The 13,146-nt window shown below is 37.4% G+C and overlaps 1 protein-coding gene across 1 annotated transcript in view; it reads left to right on the top strand.

Moving 5' to 3' along the window:
- The window catches only part of LOC131146614 (probable protein S-acyltransferase 17), a 60,651-nt gene that overhangs the window by 23,633 nt on the left and 23,872 nt on the right, over nucleotides 1–13,146 (top strand). The window contains exon 6 of the mRNA XM_058096313.1: nucleotides 5,950–6,002. Coding sequence (XP_057952296.1) covers nucleotides 5,950–6,002 — 53 coding nt within the window. The remainder of the gene's footprint in view (nucleotides 1–5,949; nucleotides 6,003–13,146) is intronic.

Raw genomic sequence — 13,146 nt, 5'->3', positions numbered from 1 at the left:
TTTGAATTCCACTTTTATTACCTTGTCCCCCAAAAAATATGGTGCGATTAAAGTCAAGGACTTTAGATCTATTAGTTTGGTAACCGGTGTCTATAAGATTTTGACTATGGTGTTATCTAAGAGGTTGGCTACTATTTTGGAGGACAGTATCTCTCTTAGCCAAAGTCCTTTATAGGTAACGGACAGGTTGTGTAGATGTTGCCTTGATAGCTAATAAGGTGGTTGAAGATGTTATTCGTAGTAATAAGAGGGATCTTGTGTTGAAACTGGATTTTGAGAAAGCTTATGATAGTGTGAGCTGGAGCTTCTTGGATAAGATTATGTCTAGAAAAGTTTTCAGCCTAAGGTGGAGGAAATGAATTAAAGGGTGTCTTTCTTCTATGGTCTCTTTTGTCTTAGTGAACAGTGAGGCCAAGTCTTGGTTTCATGCGCCCGAGTGTCTAAGGCAGGGAGATCCTCTTTGTCCCTTTCTCTTTACTATTGTGGTTGATGTCTTGTGTAGGATGATTGTGAGAGGGGTAGATAAAGGGTTGGTGGAGGGGATTAAGGTAGGTTATAAGAATTGCATCATTTCTCATCTTCAGTTCGCAGATGTTACTATTCTCTTCCTATAAGATACAATAAGCTGCTTCTCTAATTTGTTGACTATCTTATAGAAAATTAATTTCTCTAAGAGTGGTCTGGTGGGTCTGAGTATTAGTGTGGATTCTTTTGCTAGGCTGGCTGGTTGCGCCATTTTGACTTAGCCTATTACTTATTTAGGTGCCCCCTGTTGTGGTAATCCCAATGAGGACCCTTTTTGGGACCTTGTTTTTGAGAGAGTGGCTAGGAGATTAGATGGGTGGAAAGGAGCGTTCTTCACTTTAGGGGGTTGTATTTCCCTTATCCATGCTTGTTTATCTTCTATCCCTTTATATTTTCTTTCTCTTTTTAGAATCCCTTTGAGGTTAGCGAGGAGGCTCGATAAATTACTGAGGGATATCTTATGGTCTAGTGGGGGAAAGGGTAGTAGAGAACTAGAGATCATCTTGTAGGTTGGAATTGTTTGTAGGCCTAAAAAAGAGGGAGGCTTGGGTCTTGGCAACTTGGTGTCCAAAAACATCTCTTTGGTGGGTAAATGGTTATGGCGCTTTCCTTTAGAACCTAACTCTCTTTGGCATAAGATAATTTGTACTAATTTGGAATGCTTGAGTGGGATGCTAAAGTGGGAATTAACATTACTTTTTCGAGTCCTTGGAAGTTTTCCTTCCTAAAGTGCATTATACTTTCGGTAGTGAGGAGTCATCATTGGGTGGGTGAGATGCCTTTGGCTAGTACTTTCCTGTCTTTTTTCGTTTATCAAATCTTCATGACACCCCCATTTTTGCTTTTCTTCTTTTGCAAGAAGTGGGCATTCTTGGAACTACCATTTTGGGAGAAATCTAAATGAGCAAGAGATAAATGAGATGGTTCTTTTGACTGGGTTGCTCAATTCTTTTCATGTTCATATGGGGAGTGATAATAGGGTTTGGAGTTTAGATCCTTCTGGGGAGTTCTCTCGTATATCTTTTTTCACCTACCTGACTTGTGATTCTACTATGGATCCTTTTGATTTGTATAATTTGATTTGGAAAGCTAAAACTCTCTCAAAAATAAGAGCTTTCATTTGGATTGAGATACTTGAAAGAATTAATACCATTGATTTGCTTCAGAAGAGAAGACCTAATAAGGCCCTGTCCCTTGATATTTTTGTAATTTGCATGAGTGAAGAGACTTGTGCACATCTCTTTCTTCATTGCTCTTTCACGTTGGCTATTTGGAACAAGTTATCTGGCATATTTGGTGAAAGTTGGTCTGTCCATGCACTTTGAAGGCCTTTTATACCATAAGTTTTAGGGGTTTTGGCAAAGGAAAGGATAGGAAAGCTCTATGGCATTGCTGTTATGGCTATTATTGGTGTGTTTGGTTGGAAAGGAACACTAGAATATTCAAAAGTGTGGCTACTATGAAAAATCTGCTTTGGAGTAAAGTGGTATATCTTGCATTGCTGTGGGCGTCTGCAAATGGTTTTACTTACATTATGTTTCTCTGGAAGACTTGCGGCGGGATTGGTTGGCCTTGTTACATTGTGTTTAGTTCTCTGTTTAGGCTGCGTTCTTTGTAACTAGTTTTTATTGATGTAAAGGGAGGATTTCTTATTCTCCATGTATTTTCTATTTTATTTTCCTTTCTCTTTCTAATTTTCTGATGTAAATTCTTCTCACTTTTAATACAATTCTTTGTTCATATTAAAAAAAAAAATTCTCCTGCTACTGGCATTGTTGGTTCAGGACTTTATGGAGAATGGTGAAAGGTAATATTATGGAACAACAAAAAGCTCCTTTTGTGGAGTCAAGTTGAAGGGTAGATTGTAAGTGATTATGTGCAAAATGCAGTGGAGAGATGCAGGTGGTGCAGATTGGTAATTCATTTCTGGCAGGCAATGACATGTAAATGGGGAATGCAGGGTTTGCTCTAGCAGTGGCTAAGGTTTCTGTTGGGGGAGGTCACAGGATGACGATGGTGGGAGTCTGTCAGGATGCATGCCTTTTGTGTTGGATTTGGGCCAGATCTTTGGTTATGAGGGGAATTTAGTTCCTCAGTTGGGCCAGCACTCAGCACATTTGTTTAAGAAACAAGACAAATACAGTGCTGGTGAGCCCCAATTTAAGTTTTCAAGTGAGATCTACAGTCAATGTAAATACGAGGAGGTAACTAGAATGGGATAACTGATCAAAGGAGCCTTTTCATGGCCTAGAATAGGTCTCCTTTGGATGCGGGTTCCAGAGGGGGAAGGTTCACTTAATAAAGCTACAGCAGTTTTTTTTTTTTTGGAAGCAGATAGGTTGTCAGGTTTTGCTGGTAAGGAGGCTGTGTAGGTGGAGGAGAAGAGGAGCTTGATTGTTTCTTCGTTTTACATGAAAGGGATATATACAGAGGTACCTCTCAAGGATATGTCAAATGGCTCCAGTGGTGGGGGGAAAGCGAAACATTAGTGCTGTGGAGGTATTCATAAATCAGTTGGGGCTTTTCAGAAATCAATTGTTGATAGCTGGTGGTGATTGGCATCTAAGGGTCGGGAGGGGCAGAATTTTGCTGAGTTGTGCCACAAGGTGCTAAGGGTTTGAATATGGATGTGGAGCAAGGACTACGAGATGCTTATGCAGGAAATGGTGGCATAGATGAGTCTCTAGCTGCTGGTAAAAGCAATGGGAAGGTTGAGCCTGCCAAGGTTTATACTTGTTGGGTGAGTAAAATTTTAAAAAGAAATACGGATGTCAGTTGTTGTATGGAGGTTCAGAAAGAAGGGTTGGAAGAAAGATTGTTCCAAAGAAAGAAGGAAATGGGGTGATGCTTCTGATAATGAGAGTGAATTTGATATTTGGTTTGCTTGTGATGGCTGCTTGTTATTGGATGAATATTTTGAAAGATATTGGTTATATTCCTTTGATGTTGTTGGGGATATTTCCCAGGTCTCAGATAGTATGCTGGAAGGTTTAAGGGGTTATTCCTATTTTTAAGGATAAAGAAATGGATAAAGAGCAACTGGTGAGCGTGATCAAATTAGTAGCATACTTGTCTCTCCTGCGGTGGAGATTAATGGGAAGGACTTAAAAAAGTCAAAAACTAATGGACAAGATGGGTTTGTGGGTGTCTGATCCTAGAGGTCAAGGAGTTCTATTAGACAGTGATAAGAGTGAGGTGTGATAGAAGGGCCAGCATTAGCAAACATGCAGTGCTCAACTAACTATGATGGAAAGGGTTTAACAAGGCCTTTCTTAATTAGCTTCGTTGAAGGTTTTTCTTTTTCTTTTGTTTTGATTTCCTCTTTTTAGGACTTCTTATTGTGCTATAGGTTTTGATTGGGAATTTGACCACCATACAGGTATCTTGTATAAAATGCATTGTCAGAACACTTCTATTGAACCCAAGTGAATCCTGGATCAAATTGTAGATTTACAGTCAGATCCTAATGCAGATATCTCATTCATCCAGTGGCAACTAGGAGCAACTTCCCTTGGAAGTCCATATGGGAACACCAGCCCCCAACAGAGTTTTCTTTCTTTGCATGGGGGGCAACTGTTGGAAAGATTCTTACCATAGATAACCTGCAGAAAAAGGGACTGCCTCTTGTTAAGAGGTGCTTCTTATGCTTGGAAAAAAATGTTCAGTCAATTGATCATAGCCTCTCTTGCACTTCTTCTGGACCAGAAATCTTTGGAACCTGGCATTTCTCTGATCAAACAGCAGTGGTTATTGTAAGAATAGTGGATGGAGAGTTATGGGCTTATCCGCTCAAGCAAGGAAAGGAGGTAAGCTTTGTCCCTCATTTTCCTTGCTATCTTTTGGTGTGTGGAGGGAAAGATTTAGAAGAGATTTTGAAGGATGGGCTGCACCCTTACATGTTATGAAAGACTGATGAATTCCTCTTGCAACTAGTTGGCACAGGGGATTGTCTTTACCTGACAGTCATGTAGTTGTAGACTTTTTTGACACTCCGCAATGAGTGATTTCCTTTTGTCTGTTTGTACTTGGATGGCACCCTCTTGTTGCCCTTTAATGACTTTTTCATTGATGGTAAAAAAATATTTCTTCTCCCTTAATATATTTCTTTCTTTATCTAAAAACAAACATTAACTATCTGAACATCAATGATAAAATAATTCTCAAACTCCATTTCAAAAGTAATGTAGGCTTAACAATCATAAACTTCAATGATGAAAAATAGTTCAAAAAATCTTTATCCCTGCATGTTATGCTTGGGCTAATGATAAAGTATGAGTAACACTGGAAAAAATGAGGTGGGATGGAGAGAGGAATATCATCATTGTCACCGTGCTGTATCCTGGGATTTTTCCTTGCCCCTGTTCCAATGGTTGTTTAAATCCCCCAAAATTTCCATATTCAAGGTGGGCCTCATGGGATTTGAGAGAGTGAGTACTTCTGATCACTATATTTTACCCTATTTACTACCCACACTCCAATTATTGTCTCCTGACTCTCCTTTGAGAATTATAAGGGCACTGAGCATTTCTAACTAATAATTTTTCCTGCACTAGGGCCATCACTATTGTTGGCTCTGGAGAAATCTCCGTTGCTGCAATTCACTGTTGTGGTGTCCTCCACCTTTTGTTAGCCACTTGTAACCGTTTTTGGCAAACGCAACTGAAAAATCCAAAACACTCTGACATATCTCCCTCATGAAGCTTTTGGGGGGGAGACTTTGTCATTGGTGCCCAATCCTTGATGAAAAGGAAAACCATATTTTCTGCATGGAATCCAAATTGGGCTTTGTTTCCCGTGTTATCCAATATCATTGTCACATGATATCACGTCTTCTCACTAGTGTAATGAAGGATCTATGTTGCAAGTTTGCAATACTTAAATAAGTATTAGGAATCAAGTTGAAACTATAACACTGGAGGTCCTAACTCGGGCTAGTAAAGTTGATTTTGAGTTTGCTAGACCTCATACATGTATTATAGATTTACTGATTATGCTGTCACTCTGGGAGTTTGATTGTTGTCACAGATCGTACTTTTAATTTCTTGGTGTCCTCACCAAGGAAGGGATCTAGCGGACAAACAACTAACTTAATCATAGTCTAGAATTATGGTGAACCACATTGGCTGCACACCAGCACGTAAGTGGTCCCACGTCGTTGATGATGCTGTCTACAAAACTACAGGCACTCGATGAAAAGTGCTGAATAAAGTTGCTTCATGTTCCTTGCACCTCACCTATGTATACCATATATACTGCCCTTTGTGTAACATAAGTCTTGTGTTTTAAAATTTGGGGTAAAATTGAAATTTTTTTGTCAAAGTTCATAGTTTTTTGTTATTAAGCCAAAAAGAGAAAAATGTTTTTAATTTGTTTACATTGCATTGAATTTAAAATTTTTCCTACTTAAGTGGCTCATCATTGCAGAATAATTGCATAGGGGAGAGAAACACCCGCTACTTCATGGCTTTTCTCCTTTGGTGAGTTCTATATTGTTTGCAACACTTCACTGTGTATCCATAAATCAAATATTATTTTGATGCATTAAGTGGCCTCTATGTTCTTTCATGCCTTTGTTCTGAAATAATCAGTGTTTAGGGTCTCTAGGATGTTTTTAGAACAATAGACAATTATTTTGCTTCATATTTGATTGCGATATGTGATTGAAGCCACGTTTGTTGTTCTATCAACCAAATGCTTGTTCGGGGACCTCTTGGTGGCTCTTCAAATGATTCTCAATGCAATTTCAAGGCACAATTTTGCTTTGTTTGTTGTAAAAAAAAATTGGCTGCAAATGTTTCGACATTAGGATTTGGGAGATACATCACTTAAAGATGTATAATCATTCAACTCATTAGCCATTGCAGACATTGACAACCTATGCAACACGGACATGGAGCTTGACATGATGATACATTTCTGATAATGTCGGCACATTAAATCATAAAAAATAAAGACATGGCACTAAAAGGACATGGATATTACAAGCATATTATTTTTATATATATTAATGTTAATGATTTCTTACTCCAAATATGGTCCACTTAAAAAGGCCATGTTCAAGAATGACTGAATCTGCATCAACTGTTCATGAGTTCTAATTTAAAGATATATGTCCTTCAAACATCAAAAGTTCATATGCATAGTTATAATAACAAATTAAGAATAAACCATTAAAAACCTAGGACCATGAAAAGGGAATAAATTGCATGGGATTCCTGTCACAAAAGGACAAGGAAAGAATAAATAACATGCCTCTAATATAGTGCAATGACATGGAAAGGTGAAGAATGTCTCTTCAATTGTGTTACTCACTAAAGCTAGGCCTATTCAAATGAATCAAGAATTGTTAGAATATTGCAAAAAAGAAATTCAAACTTTATTGGAAAAAGGATTAGTACGTAAATCTCCTTGGAGTTGTTCAGTGTTTTATGTACAAAATCAAGCTGAAATAGAAAGAGATGCTCCTAGACTTGTAATAAACTATAAACCGTTAAGTAAAGTTCTTCAATAGCTCTCATCTTTGATTGATACAAGTATACAAAAATTTGTCTTGACTTAATTTAGGAAAAATATGTGGGAACCTTGTGCACTAGATTTTCAAATTAGAAACCTCAAATTTTGATAATATTACAACTTGCCCCCAAGACTTCTATTTTCTTCTTTTATTAATGGCTTGCTGTGTCCTGTAAGAGTTGGACCCTTCATATCTGCTATGTCTGTTGCCTATCTGTGCATTTGAGCATTGTCCAATATGTGTTAGACGCATGCTGATGTCGGGCATGTGTGAGACATTGATGACTCTGTCATATTGAAATGCTGATGCTTTGAAGCCTGACAGCATCTTTGGTTCAGATGAACAGTTATTCTCTTCTACCTCTTTCTAGTTGGAAATCCATTCTATTGTTGCAAAGACAACTAGGAATATGTATTCCAGGCTAGCTGTCCATTTATGCCAAATCTCAAACAGCTAAGGGCCTGTTTAGTAGTGGAAAACAGTATTTATTTCCACTTTTAGCTTTTCAAAGAATTAAAAAAAACAAAAAGAAATTCAGCTTTTTTTTTTTTCGCAACATTTTCATAAAAATACTGGAAAACAATTAAAGGGTTTGGCGCTATTCACATGTGGAAAATAGTTTTATTTTTCATTTTCAATTTGTCAAGTAATTACAAAAAGACTACTTTGTTTTCCAATTTTCTAAATTTGTACAGGAAAGCTGGAAAAAATATTTTTATTGTTTTCTAAATTTTTTATTTCTTGTATGATTTTTAGAAATTTGGAAAAAGGTGTGTAATTTTATAGTTATTTTTAAAATAGAAATGAGAAATGAAAAGTGTTTTCCACAACTAAACTAATCCTTTTATTTTTTAACTTTCTAATTCAAATCTTTGAAAACTGAAAAATGAGCTGATATTTTTATAATTCTTTGAAAAGCTAAAGATGGAAAATAAAAACTGTTTTCCACAGCTAAACAGGCCCTAACTATTTCCCACATCTCTATGGTATTAACAACTTAGTTATTCTACAGAAACCAATAATGCCTTAAGTTTCTTCTTCCCAAATTGCCCTGGTCTTGTCCAAAGAGGGAAGAGGAGAATGTTGCCAGCTGTTGCCATCATCACAGCTGTTGGTCACTAGTTGTAGACACTGCTACCATTTCCATTCATTGTTGCTATGTCACCAGCTTTGCAATCTGGGCAACAACATGCACACACAGACACACACACGGACACACACACCCAGACTATGATCCACAATGTGCACTGGCAAAACTGGTGGAGACATCTTGGATTGTGGTCTTGGGATGGTGCACCAGTTAGATCTTAGTGTGGGGTCTGGTGCCACCAAAGTTGTGGGCTTATATCTCCTGAATTTGTCAAAGATGGTTTTATTTTTTTATTTTTTTATTTTTATGTTCTTGTCATTTGTCAGAGTGCCATGCTACAACCCACAATGTGAACTGGCAAAAGTGGCCGTGACATCTTCGATTATGGTCTTGGGGTGGTATACCAGTTATATCTTGGTGCAGGGTTTGGAGGCAAGGATTGATAGACCAAAGATTTGGACTCGGATGTCCTGAATTTGTTACAATGATGTTTGTGGACTTGATATTGTGGCTGTAAACTGTAGGATCTGAGAATTGACGGTCCTCTAGCTGCTCTAGCCACAAATTTTGTTGTTAGAGAATAAGAAATTATCAAAGAGAATTAAGAAAATAATGAAAAATAGGAAGACAATATATCCACTTGGAAAGCTCCAGCCACGATTTATTTTGATAAGCAATGAATTTATTAAGAGAAGAATGAGAGAAGATACAAAGAGGACAAACCATTCTCCAGGGAAGAGAGAGGGTTTGTTTAATAAGCAATGAAATTTTTTAATAGAAGAATGAGAGAACATACAAAGAGGACAAAGCATTTTCCATGCAAGAGAGAGAGACCCCCCCCCCCCCCTCTTCAACTCAGTCAAAAGCTTAACAACACCACAAGATTAATGAAGCAAAGCTCTCCAATTGCTTTTCAACTGAGTCCCTCCAAAAAACCATTGGTAGAACATTAGGATAAGGCAGTAACAATTGTTTTGCTCCAAATCAAGGTAGTAAGAGTAATAGAGCCTTTGAAGATTCTAACATGCATTATGCTCCAAACAAATACACTGAATAATTGCAAAGAATATAATGTCCAAAAATCCATCCTCTCCTTCCCAAAGCCTCTAAATTGATGGAGACATGAAGGTGGACAAATCCAATACTCTCCAAGAACACCAAACAAATTGTTCCAGATGCCTCAAAAAAAAAATTTCAAAAACAAATGAAAAAAGTCTCACAGATTTAATAACTAAATGTACACTCATGAGGTGGAAATGCTTAATTTTTCCCTTGAAGCAAATTCGTATTGATCCTATTAAGGATTATAGTCTAAGTCAAAGCCATTATTTTAAAGATAATCTTACTTTTGCAAGTCAAAAAAATGCTGGGGAACAAGAAGAGCATTGGGAGCATGGTCAAAGAATGGATCGCAAGAAAATCTGAGAAGCATCCAAAGCCCAACTCCTATCCTTCCACAAAAAAACAGTGAAACTACCCAGCATAATCAATGAAATGATCAGTTGATTGGCCCTCCTTTCATTTAGGTTTCTAACAAAATGGAAATTCCAGTATTCCAAACTCCATGTATAATAAAGAAATAAAAAACTGGACCATTTTAAAGACTAGAAAAATGGAAAAGATTGGGAAAGGCTTGAATAATGGTGCATTCCCAATCCAATCATAATCACAAAAATAAGCACTCTCCTAATTTCCAATTCTACGTCTCAATTCTCATCTACCATTGCGTATGTACCATTCTCCATTCTAATCCCCATTCTTTTCTCCCAATGATCTTTTACAATATTCAATCTCATTGGCTTTCTTGTTGGGTCTATTGTGTAACCATTCCAAAATATGTCAACAATATGATTTAGTGCGTATCTGTGTTTATAAAATCAAGATTAATTAATATGTCTATTGAATGGATTACGAGGGATTTTATTTAGTTAGGGGTTTCACTATTTGATTAGGTGGGAGGTGGTGTGCAGGTCCTAGGAGGAAGGGGGACTGAGTCTTGCCAATTTGGTGTCTAAAAACTCTGTTCTTTTAGGCAAAAGTTTATGGCAGTTTTCTTCAGAAGTGAACTCTCTATGGCACAAGGTTATAAGAAATAAATTTGGCTTCATTTGAATGATTGGGATGCTAATACTGATCTTAGATGTTCATTTGAGAGTCCTTCAAGGTTAGTTTCACAACTTTTCCCATTATTTATTCTTTTAACAAATTTAAAACTGGTAATGGTGCTCATGTTTTCTTTTGAATGGATGTCTGTGTAGGGGGATTCAGACTTACTGTTTACTTCTGCTTGGGTTTATCATTTTTCTTTGGCCTATAATGCTCTATTTCTAATTTTCTAATTCCAGATGGTGATTTTTTTCTTGCTATTTTCAGTTTAGGAGGGATTTGGATGATAGGGAGATGGAGGACCTTTCTTCTTTGCTTGTTTTGTTGGAGGTGTTAGATTACCACTTTATTTAAAAGCTTAAGCTGTTAGTTTGTGGGCCAATGATGTATATCAAGCTTTAACACTCCCCTGCATGTGCAGCCCAATAGCACATGGATAGATAAACACACAATAAGTAACACGCAAATACAATAAATTTTTATATGCCACGCAATCAACATGGGCAGCAAGACTAGAGCTCAGGACCTCTTGGTAACCAGCTCTGATACCATGTTAAATTACCACTTTACCCGAAAACTTAAGCTATTAGGTTGTGGCCAACAATGTTTATCAAGCTTTAATAGGAGGGTTGTCATATCTTTAATAGGAGGGATGCTCGAATGTGGGTTTTGGATTCCTTAGGCGATTGCTCTTGTAAATCCTTCTTTTGTCACCTTATCTAGCCTTGTGTGTCTTTTCCCCTTTGTCATTCTATTTGCGAGGGAAAGTCAGTCTAAAGATTAAAGCGTATGTTTGGTTGGTGCTGCTTAATAGAGTTAACACCCACAATCTGAGGCAGGTTAGGAGCTTTCAAAGGCATTGTCCCATGATGAGATTTTTTTTTTTTTGGGGGGGGGGGGGGGGGGGGGGGGCTTTTTAGCAATGGTAGAGTTGTCACTGTGTGACCTGGTGATCACGAGTTCGAGGTGTGGAAACAGCCTCTTGCTGAAATGCAAAGTAAGGCTGCATACTATAGACTCGTCGTGGTGCGCACCTTCCCTGGTCCCCACATGCGTGGGAGCTTTCTGCACCATGCTACCTCCAACATTTGGAGACTTCCTCGTTTCTTTTTGCACTATTCATTTCTTGGGGCATGCAGAGTAGATTATTTGGCTCATTTGGTGAGGTATGGGTGTGTTTGAAGTTCGTAGAAGAGCTATTGAGTATTTCTTTTACAGGATTAAGTAAGAGAGTGAGGATGCTGGAAGTCTGTGGAGGTGTGTACGCTGTTTTGCAGGGGATTTGGTTTGTTCGAATGCACATATTTTTTCAGGAAAGAAATTGCCTTTACTTGCTTGGGACAGGATACAATTTTGGCGTCTCTTTGAGCCTTTAGTGCTGGCTGTTTTAAAGTTACTTGTTTTGAGGTTGTTAAGCAGTACTGGAAGCTTCTAGTATTTTATTTCTTTTTCCTTTTTTTGTATGGGGAACCCCTGTCCTCTTTGTTGTACACTCTTTCCTCTTCTAATAATCATTAACAAGCAAGAGATCCCCCACACATGGGAGATCTCTTGCTCTTAGGCATTGAGGTTTTGGCTCAAGAAGAGTTGGTTGTGTGCTATGTAGGGGTACGGATTTTGCTAACCTTTGGAATCCTTGGACTGAGAAGAATGTGAGAATATTCAAGGGTCTTACAACTCCTTGTTTGCTATAGGATGGTGGTGTTCTTGCTTACTTTTGGGCTCATTCTTTGGATTCTTCTCACTGCTCGACCTTAAAAGGGATTGCAAGGCAGCTCTTTTGTAATCTTCTTGGTTGTTACTCTTTGTCATTTGAGGACTCCTTGTCCTCTTTTATTGTAGTTTGTTTTGGTTGTTAATAAAATCTTTCTCTTCTGCAAAAGAAATAAAAATAAAATAATAATAACAATAATAAAGTAAATATGTTAACAGGAAAATATAATTATTTGTTTTTGGCTGATCAAAAAACTAAAAGTAGGTGTATGAGTGGAAGAAAAATATACCTGGCTGGGTGGTTTCCTTTTTTGAATGTATTCTCTATATGAAATAATATTTTGGCTTTTTGACCCCTATTCTTGGGTTATTCCTTGTGCTTTTTTGGCAAACCAAACATGAGAACAATGTCAGAGAGGTATTACATAGCTATTCAAGTCCACAAGTCAATACCGTGGAATAGCTATCGCATTCCTATTCTATTTCCATAAAATGACAACTCCATTTCCACCTTATTTCTTTCTTCAAACCAAACCTGCCATAAATACTTAATCTAGGAAGCCATCTTGTGGATCTTGTGACCTTGATAAATTTTTTGTTGCTATGCAACCATGCCATCAGACAAAAAGACTGCATTGGGCTATCTCTAAGTTCAAAGACAAAAACTTCCCTTACACAAAATTAAAAACTTACCTTGATTGTCATTTTTACTACTTCTTGAATGAGACAACTTTTTCTCAGAATGATTATAGCGAGTTCTTTTGCTAGTTCAGTTGATTTCCAAATTTCTCATGCAATTCTGCAATTATTGATCGGGTGATCTGTGAACTATCTTTGCCATTTGATATAGTTGTCAGTCTTAGCTGTAGTATTATTGTTGTCGATATAAAACTTGCTTACTAAATTTTTTTTGAAAGACAATGTATGGACTATTATCTATTCAAAATTTAACTCTTATGCCAAACTTTTGACTCTTTAATATCCTCATTGGATGGTTTAATCCTCCACCTCCAAACAATTGTGCTATGAAGCATTGACACGTATCTTGAGTGGCGCATTTTTGTGTTGGAGACATGTGGACATGAGGATGTCTTCAACGCACTTCCAACGCACAGCTAGCATGTACAGACTATTGTAATAAAAAATTATTAATTACGGCTTCAACACGTGTTCCAACAGTGGTGGTTATTGACTTAAT

This window comes from Malania oleifera, chromosome 13 (genome assembly GCF_029873635.1).
Source record: "Malania oleifera isolate guangnan ecotype guangnan chromosome 13, ASM2987363v1, whole genome shotgun sequence".
Taxonomy (NCBI): domain Eukaryota; kingdom Viridiplantae; phylum Streptophyta; class Magnoliopsida; order Santalales; family Ximeniaceae; genus Malania; species Malania oleifera.
This window is presented reverse-complemented; position numbering and strand designations above follow the sequence as displayed.